Genomic DNA, 22,312 nt, shown 5'->3' on the forward strand with positions numbered 1-22,312 from the left:
TTGTCATAATGTTGACAAACATGTTTATCAGTTTAAACTGGGTTTTATTATTTTATACACTATTTTATATTACAAATGCATGCATTCAATTTTATTTTAGTTCATTGTATGCTTATATATTATAAAATATATTTTCTATGTCTTAAAAACAAAGACGTTTTATGAAAATAAATGGTCTACATTAACACCTGGTGTACTTCTTGTTGCATAAAATTCTCAAATATCTCTTTCAAAATTGCATTGAGGAAGCAAATTGGGATGCTACAACCTGTAAATATAATTACATGTCTTTTAATTTTTAATTTAAGTGTTACTGTTATTGTAGAGGCTCTAAAGAAAGATGTTTATTATATTAAAATACATCGTTTAGAAAACTGACTCCTTATATATATATTTATATTGATATATATATATTATTTTCCTTGACTAAAGAAGTGAAACCCCATGATAAGACCATCATCTCTTGTGAAACTTCTCAGTCTGCTTCCTCTATTGGATAGTGACCTCAGTTGAACCCGCCCATTCGTCTCGATTCACCAATCAGCTCTCAGCGTGCTCCTCTCATCCAATGGGAAATACAAAAACACGCAACCCATGCTGCAGCTCCAAGACCACAGTCAGGAAGAAAATGTGTTTGATCAGCAGATAAGTATTGATCTGGAGGAACTATGCGTCTGTTTTAGGAGTCAGTGGATCTGCAAAGCGAGCGAGTCATGGACGCTTCCCCGGGTCTGCTGTGGCAGTATGTGTTCTCGCCCGCAAACCTTGTGGGTTTAACTGCGTTTGTGATTGTTTTCTATGTGCTGCAACAGTACCAGAATCATCACAGATACGCGAACATCCCTCCCGGTCCAAAGCCATGGCCCATCGTGGGCAACTTCGGGGGCTTCTTAGTGCCTTCATTTATTTTTAAACGATTTGCAAAGAATCGCGAAGAGTTTGCAAAGACGGCCTCAAATCCGCTATCACCCCAGGCTGGACTTACCGAGATGTCCAAACTGTATGGAAACATATTCAGCATTTTTGTTGGGCCTCAGCTCATGGTCGTGCTGACGGGATATGACGCTGTCCGGGACGCGATGTTAAACTATCCGGAGGTGTTCTCCGACAGACCACATATACCGCTCGTTACTATTATCACCAAGAGGAAAGGTAAGATAACCTGTCGTAGTTAATGATTGCTGCATGCCATGATAATAGATTAGAGCAGAACACAATAGAGTAGAATAGAATAGAAAGTAGAAAAGGCTGACTCAGAATTGAGCAGAACAAAAAACAGTGCAGAATAGAATAGAGCAGAGTATGATAGACTACAGCAGAATAGAATGATTTATAATTTAACAGAATAGAACAGTAGAAGGGACAGACAGAATAGAAAAGAACAGAATAAAACAGGGCAGAATAGAATAGAATAGAACCGAGTATAATAGACCAGAGCAGAATAGAATCATTTAGAATTGAACAGAATAGAGAAGTAGAAGAGACTGACCAATAATAGAATAGAGCAGAATTGAACAGAATAGAATGATAGAATAGAACATAATGATATAATTCTGCAAAACAGAATAGAACTGAACAGGACAAGCGCGACATGAACAACATAGAACAATAAAGTAGAATAGAATTATACAAAACAGAATACGGTCACAACATAATAGAACAGAACAGAATAGTTACAAATAGCAGAATAGAATAGAACAAAGAAGAAAATATAATTTCTGGGCCAGAATAGAATAGATCAGTTGAGTAGACTGGAGCAGAATAGAACATAATGATATAATTCTGTAAAACATAATAGAACTGAACAAGACAAGCGAGAAATGAACAACATAAAACAATAAAGTAAACAAAACAGAATAGGTCACAATACAATAGAACAGAACAGAAAAAATAGCAGAATGGAATAGAACAAAGAGGAAGAAAATATCATTTCCGGGCTTGAATAGAATTGATCAGTAGAGTAGACTGGAGCAGAGTAGAACTGAACAGGACAAGCGAGAAATGAACAACATAAAACAATAAAGTAGAATAGAATTATACAAAACAGAATAGGTCACAATAGAATAGAACAGAACAGAATATGAACAAATAGCAGAATAGAACAAAGAAGAAGAAAATATCAAATCCGGGGCTGAATAGAATAGATCTGTAGAGTACACTGGAGCAGAATAGAACATAATGATATAATTCTGTAAAACATACTAGAACTGAACAAGACAAGTCGAGAAATATACAACATAAAACAATAAAGTAGAATAGAATTATACAAAACAGAATAGGTCACAATAGAATAGAACAGAACAGAATAGGAACAAATAGCAGAATAGAATAGAACAAAGAGGAAGAAAATTTTATTTCCGGGCTTGAATAGAATTGATCAGTAGAGTAGACTGGAGCAGAGTAGAACTGAACAGGACAAGCGAGAAATGAACAACATAAAACAATAAAGTAGAATAGAATTATACAAAACAGATTAGGTCACAATAGAATAGAACGGAACAGAATATGAACAAATAGCAGAATAGAATAGAACAAAGAAGAAGAAGAAAATATAAAATCTGGGCCTGAATAGAATAGATCTGTAGAGTAGACTGGAGCAGAATAGAACATAATGATATAATTCTGTAAAACATAATAGAACTGAACAAGACAAGTCGAGAAATATACAACATAAAACAATAAAGTAGAATAGAATTATACAAAACAGAATAGGTCACAATAGAATAGAACAGAACAGAATAGGAACAAATAGCAGAATAGAATAGAACAAAGAGGAAGAAAATTTTATTTCCGGGCTTGAATAGAATTGATCAGTAGAGTAGACTGGAGCAGAGTAGAACTGAACAGGACAAGCGAGAAATGAACAACATAAAACAATAAAGTAGAATAGAATTATACAAAACAGATTAGGTCACAATAGAATAGAACGGAACAGAATATGAACAAATAGCAGAATAGAATAGAACAAAGAAGAAGAAGAAAATATAAAATCTGGGCCTGAATAGAATAGATCTGTAGAGTAGACTGGAGCAGAATAGAACATAATGATATAATTCTGTAAAACATAATAGAACTGAACAAGACAATAAATAAAGTAGAATAGAATTAAACAAAACAGAATAGGTCACAGTAGAATAGAATGGAACAGAACAGAATAGGAAAAAATAGCAGAATAGAATAAAACAAAGACCCTGTGCCTGGTTTCAGAAATCCAATTCAATGTACTTTATATAATACCAAATACTGGTCACCATATTGGGGATCATAAAATAATTTTTTAAAGAATTGTAAAGATTTTATCAAAGTTCCTAAAAAACAACCAATAGCGTTTCGATATGAAAAAGCAAAGCGTTGTGTGTCTGAAGTGGATGTCGTCCGCAGGGATTGTGTTTGCACCCTATGGCCCGCTGTGGCGGACGAACCGGAAGTTCTGTCACAGTTCTCTGCGCAGCTTTGGCTTCGGGAAGCTGAGTCTGGAGCCGTGCATCACTGAAGGCCTGACCATGATCAAAACAGAACTGCAGGACCTCATGGAGAACACGGGGCCGTCAGGAATGGACCTCACTCCTCTCATCAGCAATGCGGTCTCCAACGTCATCTCCTCCCTAACTCTGGGCCAGCGTTTCCATCACCAGGACCAGGAGTTCCGGACCATGCTGGATCTCATGTCTCACGGGCTGGAGATCAGCGTCAACACCTCCATCCTGCTGATCAACGTGTTCCCCTGGCTCTACTACCTGCCCTGGGGCGTTTTCAAGGAGCTGCGGCGCGCCGAGGTCGACATCACCGCCTTCCTGAAGAAAATCATAGCGAGGCACAGGGCTACGCTGGATCCGGACAATCCCAGGGATTTCATAGATATGTATCTGGTGGAGATGCTGGCCAAGCAAAAGGAAGAGAGTTCAGAAGAGTGTCTGTTCTCAGAAGACGATCTCTTCTACATCATCGGGGACCTCTTCATCGCAGGCACTGACACTACCACGAATAGCGTCCTGTGGAGTATTCTCTACATGGCCTTGCATCCTGACGTGCAAGGTAAAGGTGATGTCATTTACTAACATCTGAAGGTTTGGCTGATGATACACGAGCTCTTTGTTTGATGACCCTCTCAGAGAGAGTTCAGCAGGAGATTGATGGCGTGGTGGGGTCCGAGAGAGTCCCGTCTCTGACCGATAAGGGCAGTTTGCCGTACACAGAAGCCACCATTATGGAGGTGCAGAGGATGACTGTAGTGGTTCCTCTGTCGATACCCCACATGGCCTCCGAAACCACGGGTGAGTTTTGGTCTTTGGCGGAAAAATACAGAAAGTGAGGCAAATCTGAGTGCCTTGATTATATTTCATCCCGAAACCAAAAAGAGAGAAATATGAAATTAGATCCTGCGTTAAGAAAATTAAGCTGATTTTTAGCGGCAGAAAAATTATACACAACACCAAGAATGATTGGCTATTGCCGTAATGCAAAACAAATGATAAAAATAATAAGCATCATTACCCTATTGCAAAAACAATATTTAGTGATACATTACTCATGTAGAACTTGCTATTGCTATTATTCATATTTTGTTCACATTTTTTCATTTACATAGACTCAAAAGTTATATATATATAAAGAGTTTGGTTCCAAAACGCGATAAACGCCATTTCTAAAAAAAAATTAGTTACTACAAAAATCAGTATTGTATCTGGTTGGTATTGAAAAGTCAATGTAAAATGCGATATCCGCCGTGTTATTCTGTCATGTTTTCTCCCTCTCTTTCCAAACCGCGACAAACGCCAGTCTCCCTTCTCTGCAGAATGCGGTCTATCCGCTCTCAACCAATCACAACGCACCATTCCACGCAATGTAAACAGTAACGGCAGCGCCTTAAATACACCCGGCTTCCTAGTTTTTCTTGTCTATTTTGTACTTTTCGATCAACAAACAAACAAAAAAATGAATAATTTTGACGGCATTGATGAACCTGTGGTTGTTTCTGCGGTGGGTTAGAAACGTAAGGCATCGAAATCGAAACATTTACGTGAGGAGATTAAGAAGATGAGGAACTCGGGAGAAGGAAAAATGTTTTCAATCTTCTTTACAGTTCTTAATAAAAATATTCTACTAATAAACTTGCGTTGTTGTGTATTTTCAATAGTTTCAATATGAAAAAAAAAAACTTTTATATTGATTCAATGGATTAATTGCATTTAGATTTTTTTTTTTTTTAATGGATTTATTGCATTTTGGGGGGGAAAATAATCCGTTTTTAGAATAAGTCTTTGAAAATCAAAACCTGGATTTTTAAAAAAAAAATGTTATTATGACCTACAAATGCTATGTGAAAGTTTGAAACAGAAAATAGTGGTTTTCATCTTTCCACTTTCTTGGTAAAGAAAACACACTTTTACTCAAATTAATCTAAATGGATTTATTGCGTTTTGGAACCAAACTCTTCATATATATATATATATATATATATATATATATATATATACACACACACACACACACACACACACACACACATATATATATATATATATATGTTTCTTTTATCATTTGATATGAGGTGAAATGTGATATTTTCAATATTTTATATTCAGTGCCCAGCTGAAAGTATTTGGACTTTTGTTTTTCTGTGTTGTCTTTTGTATATGTTTGTCTAAAGTAAATTATTAATGAATAAAACTAAATCAGGTCAACTAGAACTCTGCCATAATCCACAAGTTTGATAATAGTCAACCTTAACCTTTTAAAATCTGTATTTTTTATATATATCAAATCCAAGGATTGTACAAATATTATCACTGTACAAATACTTTCAGAAGATACATAAAAAGTTAAAATGTTTTTTAAAATTGTTTAAATGAATTTTTCAGCTAAATTTGTCTCTTCCCACTAGAGTTCCGAGGGTACACTATTCCTAAAGGAACAGTTATCATCCCAAACCTCTGGTCAGTACACAGGGATCCTACTGTGTGGGAAAATCCCGATGACTTCAATCCAGCCCGATTTCTGGATGAACAGGGCAAGCTCCTCAGGAAAGAGTGTTTTATTCCATTTGGAATAGGTATGTTTTCGAATGACATAACTCATCTTTGATCACCAAAATGACATTTAAACGTTTTTTCCTTGAAAAAAATGTCTTCATGCCTTAAAATAGCTTGAATGTAACTCTACACCTGTGCCTCATTTAGTATACGCGGTTCTATAAATATGCAAATGAGCCCCGCCTCCACTCACTCACTCCAGCTCAGAGATCCACTCGTTGACGATCACACGTTGATCTGATTGGTTACAAGGTAGTGTGTGACGTCAGAAACACCAGCGATTTCAAACCGCGTTTTTGAGACGGTCTTTGGTTCACTGCAGTTTTAAAGAGAAAATGAAGTAATTTTCAAAAAAAAAAAAATGTATACAAGATTCAACTATTTTTATGTCAGTTTAATGTAATTTAAGTTCAAACGACTTAAACATCCAAGTTGATTGTACTTAAAAAATTAAAGTAGCAACTTTTTTTGTACAGTGTATTCTCTTGAGTCGGTACTTATTTTGAATAAGTAATTACTTCACGACTGCTAAAAAAGTGTGTTCTATATAGTATGAATGTGATCCTGACGTACTACATTCGCCATGTTGTCATTATCATGTGACCTACCAGCTCTGGGAAAGGAGGGGTTTAGAGAGACCGAATCTTTATCAAACCGTTCCAGACACTGAGAAAAGAGATGATGCTGCAATGTATATTATGAGAAAAATTAAAGTGATTTCTTTCTTTTTTTTTACCTTGGATGCATGTGAAACTATTGTTAGAGACCAAAACAAAATTAGGACTCTTTAAAATAGCATAATAAGAGCACTTAAAGGGGACATTATTTGCAACAAAAAACTGAAAAAAAAATTTATATGCGTTTTGGCCATTCATTTAATTGACAAAGCATTTTGGGGGCTTGGAAATACAAACTTTTGAAACCGGTTTCAAAGTGCACGTTTTTGAAACCGATACCGTTATTGTCTCAGTATAAACGTCAAAAACACGAATTTGTGAAAACGGTGACGTCTTGCTAATGCATATTATGTGTTCAGTTAGATGAGACCTCAAAGCTGTTGCACACAGCCACAGCCAACACAACTCTTCTCTTCTTCTTTCTTTTATTGGCAACCGCACTAAACAGTGCATTACTGCCAAGTCTGATGATGGTTGCAGTTTAAATCATAGATATCCATAATAAAGGCTAGATGTGTCGTCCGCGCTGCTGGCCAATGGAGGTCGACGTCCGCACCTGGCGGCCATCTTGTCACAGGCAGCTCGCTCACTCGTAACATTGTGTTTTAATGCATGTACTTTTTAAATAACCATAACTTGCTCAATTTTCTACCGATTTTCAAACGGTTTGGTTTGTTATAAACGTCAGAGATGTAGTTATGACACTGCAAACTTACGAATAATAAGTGTATCAATAAATAATCATCCAGAATTATAGCCACGTTAATAACGTTTGTAAGAAACCAAACCGTTTGTAAATCCGTCAAGATTTCAACGAGATAAGAGTATTTGTGTTTGTGCTGATCACTCATCTTACGTACCACAGAGATCGCCAGAAAGCTTGCCTGTGACAAGATGGCCGCTGGCAGGGGCGTAGCAGCCATTATAAAAGTGGGGGGGACAAAATGGTGTGGTGATGTGACCCAAAGGTCAGTCCTTCCAGAAAAATGCGGAGTTTTTTTGTGATTGTTGATTGTTGAAATCCTTGATTATGCGACGATGGAATATGCAGGATATTTGCAATTTTATGTGATGAAATTGCGGGAACTTGCAAAAACTGCGGTTTGATGAAAAAGAGAGAAAAAGTGATTCCCCAACACCCTGTTCTCACTAGGCTACTACCTTAATGTAAAGAGCTATTTCTTATTACTTCCTATGATAAGCAAACATACTACATCACAGAAAGTGCTGGAATATTTAATCTTGTTTTATTTCAGACCTTAATAAATACATGGCTCAAACTTACAAAATATTGATGAGTCAAACAAGTTCTGTAGCTTTACAAAAGGAATATGCTACAACTTCTGTAAAAATGAATAAAGAAAATATGAAACAAATGTTTCCGGTTTTACAGCTTTTCAATGATGTTCATGTCGAGTAATTACGTCACTTCATAACGTTCCCATGGCAACAGGGGGAAACGGCTGCTCTCGTGTGAAGCAAACGCAACATTTTTCAACTTTCTGCTAAGATTTATGTGACTTTTTTTGCAACAAAAATGCGGGGATTATGAAATCATACAAGCCCCGCATATTTTGCGTGGAAATCGGCAATTTATACGGCAAAAGTGCGGTGTATTTGAAAAAATGCCCCCGCATAAATATGCGGACTTTGGCTGATTATGCATTGAATCATGCGATCGCATAATCGTGTTTTTCTGGAGGGACTGAAAGGTGATGTTCATAATAATAAATTCTAGATGGAATAGCAATTGGCATTTTACAGCACCCTAGTGCCAATTTTGGGAACATGCCATGATAGTTTACAGCAACCTATTTTTGTGAAATCATACTCGAAATAAAAAAATATTGCAGGACTTGGGACTTTCAGACAACTGTGGACATCTATACTTTATTTTTTATGAAATAAAGATATTTTATGATATTTACAATATTTCAGTTAAACTACACTTGAACAATAACTTTTATCTTACTAACAGTTGGACCAAAAAAAGTGTTCAATGAGTACAGAACAGATTACATCTAGCCTACAGTAATTTTATACAACAGACATTTTATAAAAATATATCAATAAAACCTAAATCAATGTATTCGGTATTGGACATCAATTTAACATTGACATTAGATGTTGAATTTACATTGAATTTTGGTCACCCGACGTCGCAACCAAAATTTAACCCCCCGTCCCCCCCGGTTGCTACGCCCCTGGCCGCCGGTGATGACGATAGAGACTCCGCCGTAAGACATCTAGACTTTATTATGGATATCTATGGTTTAAATACTCTCCTTCCCCTCCCATCATCCAATCACAGCAGGGCATTGATTATTGGCATCAGGTGGAAACGATTTCTCCTACGGAGAGAGAGAGAGAGAGAGAGAGAGAGAGAGAGAGAGAGAGAGAGAGAGAGAGAGAGAGAGAGAGAGAGAGAGAGAGAGAGAGAGAGAGAGAGAGAGAGAGAGAGAAACAGAGCACAACATTGTTGTTTTCGTGGTTCACATTTTGACAACGCTGTCGTCTGTACGCGAAAATTGCAAAGGAAAAAAACGTTGTCGTGTAAACGTACCCTAAGTTACCAACTGCTCTTATAATGAGGACTATGTTTAAACGAGTGGTTTCTGTATGCCTCAGGTCGCAGGGTGTGCATGGGAGAGCAGCTGGCTAAGATGGAGATGTTTCTGATGTTCACCAGCCTAATGCAGGCCTTCACATTCAGGCTTCCCGAGGGGAAATCTGCTCCCTCCATGCATGGACGCTTTGGCCTGACTCTGGCTCCGTGCCCGTTTACTGTCTGTGTTAAAGCACGCTGAACAGGCATCATTGGGAAGCAAATTGCACTGGTGGACCATGTTGACCAGGCTACTAAGTAAGGGCTTTGAAGTTGTATGATGAAGCAAAAGGTTTGATATTATTTTTGTAAAAATTGCCTGAACAATTTCAAGAAATGAGAACAAATACCTAAGTATATTGCATTTGTTTTTAAATATTCATTTCATAATTTAATCAAACTGAACGGCATTTTTAAATTATTTTTCAAAATGGTTACTGTACTACAAGACTGTTATTTTTTTTTATTTTTTTTTGTTGAAAATTATTTAAAACATTTTATTTCATGGTTCAATGTTATAGTAAAAACATTAATGCGTGTTCAACTATAGGCCAGAAAATAGGTCTTTAGAATTTGTTTTTTAATTCTAATTTCTAATTTATTTAATTTGTCGACTAAGAATGGACCTCTTTCTAAAAGTCATAAACATTTCCAGGAGAGAGTAATTTCCACCACATCTTAGAGATGATGTATCGGCTTTGATGTGTGGTGGAAATTATACCTTTTTTTGGAATAAAATGACCAGCCTTGTCTTGCTACGGCTAATTTCAGAGCTAATTGCACGTCTTATATATAAACAGTATTTTCACACTTTTTATATAACGTGATAAAAATACTGATTGATTGGAAATGATGCACAATAAAATATTCCGCTGAAAAGCAACATTTGCCTTGATTTGTCATTGCTTTCTTCACACATCATGTGTATTTCATCACTGACTGACACTGTTGCCTCCTTGGTAAACAACTGCACTATTTATTTATTTTTTTTAAAGGTAAAAATGTTGGTGTTTATTAACTTTAAACACATTGTCAAAGAGTTTTATAGTTGACAGCAAATCAAAAGGTCATACTACTCCATGTTATATCCTCCTGAGACCCAGAAAAAAAGTTTTGAATTTAGTATTTTTTCATGTCATCACATTGTTTAGAGCAAGAAACAAATGGTAAAAAAGAAAAAAATATTTGAAAAATGATATTTTATTCATATTATGCTATGTCCTCTGTAGTGGACACCAGGATTCAGTTGTTTAAAAAATAAAATGACATGAAATTACACGTATAGGTAAAAACAATGGGACTTTTTTTACATTCACTAATACATTTTTGGGTTTCAGGATTTTTTAACCAAAAATTTCTATAAAAATGATTCTCAACTGTTATGAAAGATATGACGGAATTAATTGATACACCATTTGACTTTATGCACAACGTGGGTAAAATGGCCATAAATGAATATTCCCATTCAATACAATGTATCTATACACTGTATCTAATTTCCATATTAATGTATTCTTGGGGCAACATGTAATGAAACATTTTAATAATAATATCTAATATTTCATAGGAATATTGATATATTAATTTTTTCCCCTATTCACTTGTGTTTCCCAAAATGCCTGATAGTATGAAACCAATGCCCTGTTCTGTAACAGAAAGTCATGTTTAGATTTGAAACCTCATAACGTTTTCCTGAGATGTTGGTTTATAAAATACAATTTGAAAAGTAGACCGATTTAAATTATAATTACAATATATTATCGTATGTCCATTAGAGTGCTACATTTTATCACTAAATTAATGTATGTCCTTTTTTAAAGACCAAGGAGAAGTTGTTTTCATGGTGAAACCTCCAAACATGTGGCATCTCTGAAAATCCCTGAATGTGCTCTTTACAGGACATCCAGATTCCAGACTAAAACTGTGGCATGTATGGTGTCAGAGAAATTCACTAAAATATAATGTCCACTACAGTGGACAAAAGTCTATGGGATAGGATATCTTTAGGATATGTGAAAAAAAAAAGCCATTGCATGAGGAGGAAACCACGTGATCAGTTCAACTTTGCTTCAGTTCTCGAGCACGCGCTGAGGCGCTTGTGCACGCGCAGTCTGTCATTATCGAAACAGCGGCCATGGCATTCATCACGCGCCAGTACATCAGGAGCCTCTCGTCTTCTGCAGCACTACATGCTATTAAACATGTCACAGTTATCGGAGGAGGACTGATGGGTGCTGGCATTGCACAGGTAACGACAGAGAAATATCACCGCATTCATTTGCAAAGAGTTAGAGTTGCCATTCAGGCTACAAGCTAAGTGCTATCACACAGTTAATAAAGAAGATTATTCTTTATAGTTTCAAGCTGCATGTAGTTGTATTGCGGTAATCAGGATGGGTATCAATAAATCGTGGCCAATTTGTTGCAAACTTCTCCCACCATGTTGCGACTGCCTCTACTTTCAGAGTGACCTTTCACCCACTTCTGCATATAGTTAAGGTTAATGCTTAATGTATTCCTTCCTATCGATTTTGTTTATAGCATATGTGTGTGTGTGTGTGTGTGTGTGTGTGTGTGTGTGTGTGTGTGTGTGTGTGTGTGTGTGTGTGTGTTCATAAGCATATTGAAATTGTTTGAAATAAATGGCTTAAAGGGATAGGTCACCCTAAATGTAAAATTCTGTCATTATTTACTCACCCTCAAGTCCTTCTAAACCTGTATGACTTCGTTATTGTCAGTAACCCATGACCTCCATTGTGTAGGCTGCGTCCGAGATCGCATACTCTCTTGAGTCTGTACTTATTTTAAATTAGTAATTATTTATGACCGCTAAAAAAAAGTATGTTCTATATTAGGGGTGTTATTAATTTAATCGATTAAACTTAACGATCATCGATCATGCGCGTGTCGCAATTACCTTTTTTTATTATTCCGTGGTGGAAAAAAAAATGCTTCCATAGACGTGTGGGTGAGTAAATTATGAGATAGGCTAGTTGTTTATTTTTAGGTGAACTATTCCTTTAATTTTCAGTGTTTCCTAATTAAACTGAACACTGAATGCATTTTAAATTAGCCATCAACTTCACACCTTTTTTCCAAAATATGAATCTCCAAAACGCGTTCACAAGAGCACCACGACGCATGTGTTGTGTTGACACCAGAGCAGACGTGAATGTGCGTTGGAGATTAATATTTTGGCAATAAAATGATAACATGGGTGTTTTTTTTGTTGTTGTTTTTTCATAAATGAAGCACTTGCGCTGCTCCATAAAATTAAGGTGAAACCACTGGAGTCGCATGGATTACTTTAATGATATCTTCTTTACTACCTTTCTGGGGCTTGAAAGTGGTAGTTGCGTAGACTGTCAATGGAGGGACAGAAAGCTCTCAGATTTCATTAAAAAGGTCTTCATTTGTGTTCTGAAGATGAATGAAAGTCTTACGGGTTTTGAACAACGTGATGACAGAATTTTCATTTTTGGGTGAACTATCCCTTTAATGTTTCAGGTTGCTGCATCCACAGGACATTCAGTGGTGTTAGTGGACACGTCTGAGGACATACTGAAGAAGTCTGCAAAGGGCATTGAGGCTAGTCTGAAGAGAGTGGCGAAGAAGAAGTTTGCAGAAAAACCTGAGGTTAGTTTGACAGCACCGACATGAACTAAAGTCCCAAAGTTGTTGATTTCATGTGGGGTTTAATGGCTGATGTTGCTCTATCGTTCATTAAATCATGGAAAGATAACTGTGGCTCACGTTCTCTAGGATGGAGAAGCATTCGTTCAGAAAGTCCTGAAGAACGTCTCTACAAGCTCAGATGCTGCGTCTGTAGTTCAGGGCACTGATCTTGTGGTGGAGGCTATTGTGGAAAACCTCAAAGTCAAACAAGATCTGTTTGGAGCTCTGGACAAAGTGGCCCCAGAGTAAGAAAAACTCATTTTTCAATTTCTCAGGAAACAATATAGGGTACAACCAACAGAGCTAAAGGTCCAACGGGGTTGTAACCAATAAACTCACTGCAGCATTTTCACTCTGCACAGAAATTTAGATGATCTTTAATGCAATCGTAGGCAGCAACACAATCAATTCTGCGCTAAGTTGATCCATTTTCATTTTATTTTATGGATTTATGTAGCAAATGAGAATAGTTTTGAGACTGATATTTTGATACAAAACAATATTTTTGTTCAAGGTAATTAAATCAACAGTTTTGCAATATCTGACGAATATGGAAAATATACACTCACCGGCCACTTTATTAGGTACCCCATGCTAGTAACGGGTTGGACCCCCTTTTGCCTTCAGTACTGCCTCAATTCGTCGTGGCATAGATTCAACAAGGTGCTGGAAGCATTCCTCAGGGAGTTTGGTCCATATTGACATGATGGCATCACACAGTTGCCGCAGATTTGTCGGCTGCACATCCATGATGCGAATCTCCCGTTCCACCACATCCCAAAGATGCTCTATTGGGTTGAGATCTGGTGACTGTGGAGGCCATTTTAGTACAGTGAACTCATTGTCATGTTCAAGAAACCAATTTGAAATGATTAGAGCTTTGTGACATGGTGGAAGTAACCATCAGAGGATGGGTACATGGTGGCCATAAAGGGATGGACATGGTCAGAAACAATGCTCAGGTAGGCCGTGGCATTTAAACGATGCCCAATTGGCACTAAGGGGCCTAAAGTGTGCCAGGAAAACATCCCCCACACCATTACACCACCACCACCAGCCTGCACAGTGGTAACAAGGCATGATGGTTCCATGTTCTCATTCTGTTTACGCCAAATTCTGACTCTAACATCTGAATGTCTCAACAGAAATCGAGACTCATCAGACCAGGCAACATTTTTCCAGTCTTCAACTGTTCAATTTTGGTGAGCTCTTGCAAATTGTAGCCTCTTTTTCCTATTTGTAGTGGAGATGAGTGGTACCCGGTGGAGTCTTCTGCTGTTGTAGCCCATCCGCCTCAAGGTTGTGCGTGTTGTGGCTTCACAAATGCTTTGCTGCATACCTCGGTTGTAACGAGTGGTTATTTCAGTCACTGTTGCCCTTCTATCAGCTCGAACCAGTCTGGCCATTCTCCTCTGACCTCTGGCATCAACAAGGCATTTCCGCCCACAGAACTGCCGCTCACTGGATGTTTTTTCTTTTTCGGACCATTCTCTGTAAACCCTAGAGATGGTTGTGCGTGAAAATCCCAGTAGATTAGCAGTTTCTGAAATACTCAGACCAGCCCTTCTGGCACCAACAATCATGCCACGTTCAAAGTCACTCAAATCACCTTTCTTCCCCATACTGATGCTCGGTTTGAACTGCAGGAGATTGTCTTGACCATGTCTACATGCCTAAATGCACTGAGTTGCCGCCATGTGATTGGCTGCTTAGAAATTAAGTGTTAACGAGCAGTTGGACAGGTGTACCTAATAAAGTGGCCGGTGAGTGTAGTATTTAGGGTAAAAACTTGATAAACATAATAAACTGTTTTCCATGTGTTGACATGATACTGTTAGATTTAAATGGTTATTTTATGGTAGATTCACCTTATTTATAATGAAACCATCAAATTTAAATATATGAAAAATCATAGCATATTATAAAATATCATATTGTTGCTACCGTCAAGCTGTATAAAATTATTATGGGCTGTCCTTTGAGCACTATAAGAAGCTTTCAGAATATTTTTTAAATTGCATTTTTTCTGTAGTTTTAAAATGAACAAATTGCAATGACTATGTATGTATTATAAAGTAAATAGTTTTACTTATCAGAATAAACCGGTGCAAGAATATGCTGCTGAAGTGATTGTTTTGAACAATTATTAACTGATTTATATTATGCCAGAAGAAAGAGCACAGCTATTCAGGAAATGTGTTGACGACAGTCACTTATACGGTTCATCATCATTATACTTCAACATTTGACGCAGAATGCAGAGACCGGCCAATCAGAATCTAGTATTCTGGAGAGCTGAGAAAATAAGAGTTCATGTCCAGTGTTTTATTTTTGTTGTAAATTGCGGCAGCCATTACTAGTATGCTCTAATTGTGTTATATCAGTCAGATGTGTGTGTTCTCCTCAGACACACCATCTTCGCGAGCAACACGTCGTCCCTGCAGATCGCGGACATCGCCAGCTCCACGGCCAGATTAGACCGCTTTGGCGGACTGCATTTCTTCAACCCCGTCCCAATGATGAAGTTGGTGGAGGTTTGGATTGAAATGACAATTCACTCACTGCACAACCATCCGCATTAATAAAAATGTCAAATTCTGTTCAAGATATTGAAGCTTGCATTGAATCGAATATCTTAAACACGAGAAGGTTCACTCTCTTGACTTGACTAACTCTCTTATCTCAGGTGATTAAAGCTCCAGCAACAAGCCAACAGACGTTTGACGCTCTCCTTGAGTTCAGCAAAGCTTTGGGGAAGCATCCCGTCTCGTGCAAAGTAAGCATTCTGTAATCTTCTGTTACAGTCATGTGAAAAAGAAAGGACACCCTTTTGAATTCTATGGTTTTACGTATCAGGACATTAATAAAAATCATCTGGGGCCGTATTCACAAAGAATTTTATCTTACCACTAGGAGTACTCCTAAATCGCACTAAAATATTTTAGCTAGGAGTTTTCTCTTAAAAGTTATTCACAACGCCTTTCAGACCTACTCTTAGTAAGGAAAAATGACAACTCCTAAACTAAGAGTTAGTCTTCGTTGCTATGGATGACGTCAATTCTCATGCACGAGCTTCCTCGCAATGATCACGGTGATTGGTTGTTAGATGACAGGGCCATCATGCGGAGCATAACACAGACGCAACAATTCATGGAATTAAATCTGAATATGTCTGTGTCCTACACAAAATAATAATAGTAATGCCATCGAAATGCATATACAGGTCCTTCTCAAAAAATTAGCATATTGTGATAAAGTTCATTATTTTCCATAATGTAATGATAAATATGAAACTTTCATATATTTTAGATTCATTGCACACCAACTGAAATATTTCAGGTCTTTTATTGTTTTAATACTGATGATTTTGGCATACAGCTCATGAAAACCCCAAATTCCTGTCTCAAAAAATTAGCATATTTCATCCGACCAATAAAAGAAGTGTTTTTAATACAACAACAAAAAGTCAACCTTCAAATAATTATGTTCAGTTATGCACTCAATAGTCAATACTTGGTCGGGAATCCTTTTGCAGAAATGACTGCTTCAATGCGGCGTGGCATGGAGGCAATCAGCCTGTGGCACTGCTGAGGTGTTATGGAGGCCCAGGATGCTTCGATAGCGGCCTTAAGCTCATCCAGAGTGTTGGGTCTTGCGTCTCTCAACTTTCTCTTCACAATATCCCACAGATTCTCTATGGGGTTCAGGTCAGGAGAGTTGGCAGGCCAATTGAGCACAGTAATGCCATGGTCAGTAAACCATTTACCAGTGGTTTTGGCACTGTGAGCAGGTGCCAGGTCGTGCTGAAAAATGAAATCATCTCCATAAAGCTTTTCAGCAGATGGAAGCATGAAGTGCTCCAAAATCTCCTGATAGCTAGCTGCATTGACCCTGCCCTTGATAAAACACAGTGCACCAACACCAGCAGCTGACATGGCACCCCAGACCATCACTGACTGTGGGTACTGGACACTGGACTTCAGGCATTTTGGCATTTCCTTCCCCCCAGTCTTCCTCCAGACTCTGGCACCTTGATTTCCGAATGACATGCAAAACTGAGCAACAGTCCAGTGCTGCTTCTCTGTAGCCCAGGTCAGGCGCTTCTGCCGCTGTTTCTGGTTCAAAATTGGCTTGACCTGGGAAATGCGGCACCTGTAGCCCATTTCCTGCACACGCCTGTGCACGGTGGCTCTGGATGTTTCTACTCCAGACTCAGTCCACTGCTTCCGCATGTCCCCCAAGGTCTGGAATCGGTCCTTCTCCACAATCTTCCTCAGGGTCCGGTCACCTCTTCTCGTTGTGCAGCGTTTTTTGCCACACTTTTTCCTTCCCACAGACTTCCCACTGAGGTGCCTTGATACAGCACTCTGGGAACAGCCTATTTGTTCAGAAATTTCTTTCTGTATCACCCTCTTGCTTGAGGGTGTCAATGATGGCCTTCTGGACAGCAGTCAGGTCGGCAGTCTTACCCATGATTGCGGTTTTGAGTAATGAAACAGGCTGGGAGTTTTTAAAAGCCTCAGGAATCTTTTGCAGGTGTTTAGAGTTAATTAGTTGATTCAGGTGATTAGGTTAATAGCTCGTTTAGAGACCCTTTTCATGATATGCTAATTTTTTGAGACAGGAATTTTGGGTTTTCATGAGCTGTATGCCAAAATCATCAGTATTAAAACAATAAAAGACCTGAAATGTTTCAGTTGGTGTGCAATGAATCTAAAATATATGAAAGTTTAATTTTTATCATTACATTATGGAAAATAATTAACTTTATCACAATATGCTAATTTTTTGAGAAGGACCTGTATAATGACATGTTTGTGCAGGCCCCAGTGAAGTGTAGGCTAATTCTAAAAATGCAGAGAGAGAGAAAAGTCGTGAATTAATAATGGAAGCGACGCGCTCGTTTTTTCCAAGCGCATCCGCACCGCATCGAGATAAAAACATCTCAACTTTTCAGAATGCCGCAAGGGCAACCTAGGTCACGTGACAAGAACCAACCGGAGCGCAACCGCCCTAGCACTTTGGGAAAAGGAGAACGTGGCGCGCCTAGCGTTTTCTACGCCTTTTAGGCGCTATATGTGAATGGTGCCTAATACCCTAATGAAAACCGCCACTTAATAATGAAAAAACGACACTTGCATTAACACGTGCTTGGTTAATTGACATCCTATTAGCCTAAATAGACTACTTAAAGCAAGGAAATGCCGCTCCTATTTAAGTAATGTAAGAGTTGAATGACGGTGGATTATGAACTCGCCAAAACGGAAAAGAAAGCCCAACTAGATGCAGGATCAGTTACTGCTGCTGGCCCAGTTGGTGCTGGGAAAGAAAAAAACATAATAAAAGGGAAATTCGGCACTGGGATATCAAGCAAAACTAAGCGTGAGAATGGGAGAGGATTTGTTTGCAGATCAATGCAGCATTCCCGCTTGTGTCGCGGACCCGGGACGACTGCGAGAGGCGGTGGTATGCGCTACAATCCTTTGTGAATAGGTCTTAGTGAGTTAGGAGTCCTCTCGACTTCTTTTAAGCTGTCCCAGACTTAGGTGCTACTTTTAGGGCTAAAATGCTCCGTGAATTACTCTTAGTGAAAAAAATTAGGAGTCCTAAAGTTAGGAGTCCTAAAGTTAGGAGTGACACGCCCATTATTTTTAGGAGTTGCTCCTAAATTCACCAGTAAGGAGCTACTTTTAGTCTTAAAATTCTTTGTGAATACGGCCCCAGGTCTATAGCAGGTCAATTAGGTAAATACAACCTCAGATGAACAACAACAACATGATTTTTTTTTTTTTTTTTTTTTTTTTTTTTATGTCCTGATGCGTAAAACCATAGAATTCAAAAGGGTGTACTTTCTTTTTCACATGACTATATACACTCACCGGCCACTATAGCTACACTTTGATAGTACCGGGTTGGACCCACTTTTGCCTTCAGAACTGCTTTAATTCTTCGTGTCACTCATCAGACCAGGGAACATTTTTTTCAATCTTCTATAGTCTAATTTTAGTGAGAACGTGCAAATTGTAGCCTGTTTCCGGTTGTGGTTCGAGATTTGAAGATTTTAAAAAGTCCCTCAGCTTCCACTTGCTGTCTCCTCTCAGGACACTCCAGGTTTTATAGTGAATCGTCTGCTGGTTCCTTACATGATGGAGGCCGTTCGACTACATGAGAGAGGTACGTGTGTGAAGCAGTCAAGGGTGATGAACGGATACCAAAACATATTTTGTTTTCATAATGTTGTATATTTTTCTCAGGTCACGGTTCCAAGGAAGACATTGATGTGGCGATGAAGCTTGGGGCTGGTTATCCTATGGGTCCGTTTGAGCTTCTGGACTATGTTGGATTGGACACTGCAAAGTTTATTATTGACGGTGAGCATTTTAAATTGATTGTACCCAGTTTTAATGTAATAGTATTGTGTTGAGGATTTCTAATTCTGTGTTTGTGTAGGTTGGCATGCGATGGACCCCGATAACCCTCTGTTTGGCACCAGTCCCCTGCTTAACAAACTGGTGTCAGAGGGCAAGTTAGGCAAGAAAACTGGCGAGGGATTCTACAAATACAAGTAACAAGTGAAGATTACCAGCCTTTCACCATATAAACAGACAACAAATGACCTGTCGATGAAATGCACTGGACTAAGTCGCTAGTCCTCAAAAGACTGTTTATGAATTGCACCAATGTTAATGTATATAGTCAGGAATGAAACCTAATTAGAGTGATCAGGCGCACCAGTTTTCCCAGGGAAGTCCTGTATGAAATTCTGGACCAGATCAACCAGGACACGAAAGGTTTATAAGACAGCAATGTCTTCCTCTACATCTAGTGCCTTGCTATGATTCTATGAACTTTGAATGTGTCGCATTAAAAGGTTCGAAAATGTTTCAATGTGTTTTGTAATTATTAATTGTCATATACCCATCAATTGATATTAGCAGAAAGACTAGCTTTTATAGTCTTCTTCGTTATTGTCAATCATTATTTGAGTAATGATGTTGTGAGGTAAACTTCACAATACAACATTCAGCCACTAGAGGTCGTTGTTTCATCATTAATTCAAACTGAGTTCACTCTCAACAAAAGATCTTAAGGGACAGTTCACCCAAAAATGAAAATGCTGTCATCATTTACTCGCCCTCAAGTTGTTGCAAACCTGTCTTCTACTGAACACAAAAGAAGATATTTTGAAGAAAGTCGGTAACCAAACAGTTGTTTGGCACCATTGACTTCCAAAGTAGAAAAAAAAAATACTATGGAAGTCAATGGTGGCCCACAACTGTTTGGTTTCAATCGTTTTTCAAAATATCTTCCTTTGTGTTCAACAGAAGAAAGAAACTCATTCAGGTTTGGTTATCTATATCTATATTGGATATATCTATATCTATATACACACATAAATCTAGTCTTCCAAAAAGCAAATATCAATGAATTCACTAAATTACATGTACATTGGCCTTAAAAACTATGGACACAACGCTCACACTTAAAAATGTATAAATAGAATATTAAACCAAGTGACATTAATGTTAAAGACAGCACAAGCACACTATTCAAGCAAAAAAATGAGCAGATTTTAATGTCCAAATACATTTTGTAGCCACTATATGCACATGATTTACAATCATAGAGGAAGCTCATTGAAAAAATCTTGCATTTTAGTTGAAGCTATGAATAATTAAAATAACATTTATGAATAATGTTTATTTATGCTTTATATGAACTTTTGGTGCTTATGAAAGCTGGTTTGCTATTTTGCAGATTGTTTTTTTTTTACTAAACAATCTGACTTAGTTTCTTACATAAAGGCACTTTACAGTGAACTCAAGATGCTCTTATTGTGGCCTCTCATCACATTTTGATGTAAGAACTTTGCCTTCTGAAGAATTCATGAATATATTTTCAGTCCTAACTGCATATATGCATATTAATTCCAGTTGTTGCAAACTTGGACTAAAAACAAAAAAGATAGGCCAGCAACAGGAGTTTGTCATCATCAATATGATTCAGAAATGTAGCTAGTATTGGCGCTTTTCCACTACACAGTACCAGCTCGCCTCGGCTCGGCTCGACTCGACTCGCCTTTGTTTGGTTTTCCACTGTGTAAAAGTTGTACCTGTACCTGCTTTCGGGTACTTTTTTTCGTACCACCTCTGGCGAGGTTCTAAGCGAGCTGAGGCGAGCTAAGCCGATACTAAAATGTGACGTGAAAACAATGCCGACTGCTGATTGGTCACAGAGAATCTGCGTCATCATTGCACGCGCCAGATGGAGTATCCAGAATAACCCCGCCATTTTTAAATAGTTTGGCCAGAGATAGTTACTAAACTTACTACTATTATTATGGCAACTCGGAAGAATACGCCGTGGTCAAACGAGGAGGTGCAGACATTCCTTTGTTTGGTTGCCGAAGAGAGGATCCAGCGAGAGCTTGATGGGGCAACGAGGAACGAAATGCGTCGCTATGACGACCGGGTACTATTTGTGGCGGTACTTTCTGCAATGGAAAACGGAGCGAAAAGCGAGCCGAGTCGAGGCGAGCCAAGGCGAGTCGAGTCGAGCTGGTACTGGTAATGGAAAAGCGCCATATGATAAACATCTGCACACAATGACTACGACAAGCAGGTCTTTAAAATGGCTTTTTAAATCTAATTGCAGTAGGTTAAATATTAGTGGCAGCTGCAAATAAATTATTTCCTACTGTAGCTTTCCAACTCACTTTTTTCCCCGGACGGTGAGGCCTTCCTGGGAATCCCGCCGTCTGGATACTTCATGGGAACCGTGGAGAGTTTCCTACTACACGACTTTCCATTTCAAACAGCCATTTTTGTCTCATTTCTCTGTCTTCCCTGTTGTGGTGATTGTTCTGAGGCCGCTGGTCACTGTGTTTGAGGTTCTGGCAGAAAGCCATCATTACAGCGATGCCCACAGAGACCAGAGTGAGTAAATTACATCACATCATCTGTATCATGTTCAGACCCACGAGGACAACTTGATAAAGCTCACAAGTCAAAACACTTCAAACTTACTTATTACTGTATTGTATGTGAGGGACAATTTATCATTTAACTGACCCTTTTAGCTTCTTAAACACGATATTCTTTAGCCAATGTGTATTAAAAACGGCGTTGATTTCTGCAAGTAGGCCAAGGCCTATTTTCAGTTCAAATATTTAAAATATAACGTCTTCCTGTTTCTACATTGGCGATTCGTTACGAAATTATACCCATGTTAGGTGCGATTAATTGCGATTATTTGCAAAAAATATTGTTTTAGTCACTTTTTTAAAAATCGATTGACATTAACAGTTAGGTTAGCTATTCCTA

At 38.2% G+C, this 22,312-nt stretch overlaps 2 protein-coding genes across 2 annotated transcripts; both read left to right on the forward strand.

Moving 5' to 3' along the window:
- The first annotated feature begins 588 nt into the window (after positions 1 to 588).
- On the forward strand, positions 589 to 9,691 carry LOC130087323 (cytochrome P450 2U1). The gene is made up of 5 exons (XM_056253586.1): positions 589 to 1,152; positions 3,382 to 4,035; positions 4,113 to 4,274; positions 5,885 to 6,052; positions 9,338 to 9,691. The coding sequence occupies exons 1-5, from the start codon at positions 714 to 716 to the stop codon at positions 9,514 to 9,516; spliced, it is 1,602 nt and encodes a 533-aa protein (XP_056109561.1). The 5' UTR covers positions 589 to 713; the 3' UTR covers positions 9,517 to 9,691.
- Positions 9,692 to 11,411: 1,720 nt separating this feature from the next.
- Positions 11,412 to 19,873, forward strand: hadh (hydroxyacyl-CoA dehydrogenase). Its single transcript, XM_056253598.1, has 8 exons — positions 11,412 to 11,562; positions 12,822 to 12,950; positions 13,077 to 13,234; positions 15,397 to 15,523; positions 15,676 to 15,765; positions 19,091 to 19,163; positions 19,244 to 19,360; positions 19,440 to 19,873. Exons 1-8 carry the CDS (start codon positions 11,449 to 11,451, stop codon positions 19,556 to 19,558), a joined length of 927 nt encoding a protein of 308 aa, XP_056109573.1. The 5' UTR covers positions 11,412 to 11,448; the 3' UTR covers positions 19,559 to 19,873.
- The last annotated feature ends 2,439 nt before the right edge of the window (positions 19,874 to 22,312 follow it).

Source organism: Rhinichthys klamathensis, unplaced genomic scaffold (assembly GCF_029890125.1).
Source record: "Rhinichthys klamathensis goyatoka isolate OS25496 unplaced genomic scaffold, OSU_Roscu_1.1 h1tg000107l_1, whole genome shotgun sequence".
In the NCBI taxonomy this organism is placed as follows: Eukaryota; Metazoa; Chordata; class Actinopteri; order Cypriniformes; family Leuciscidae; genus Rhinichthys; species Rhinichthys klamathensis.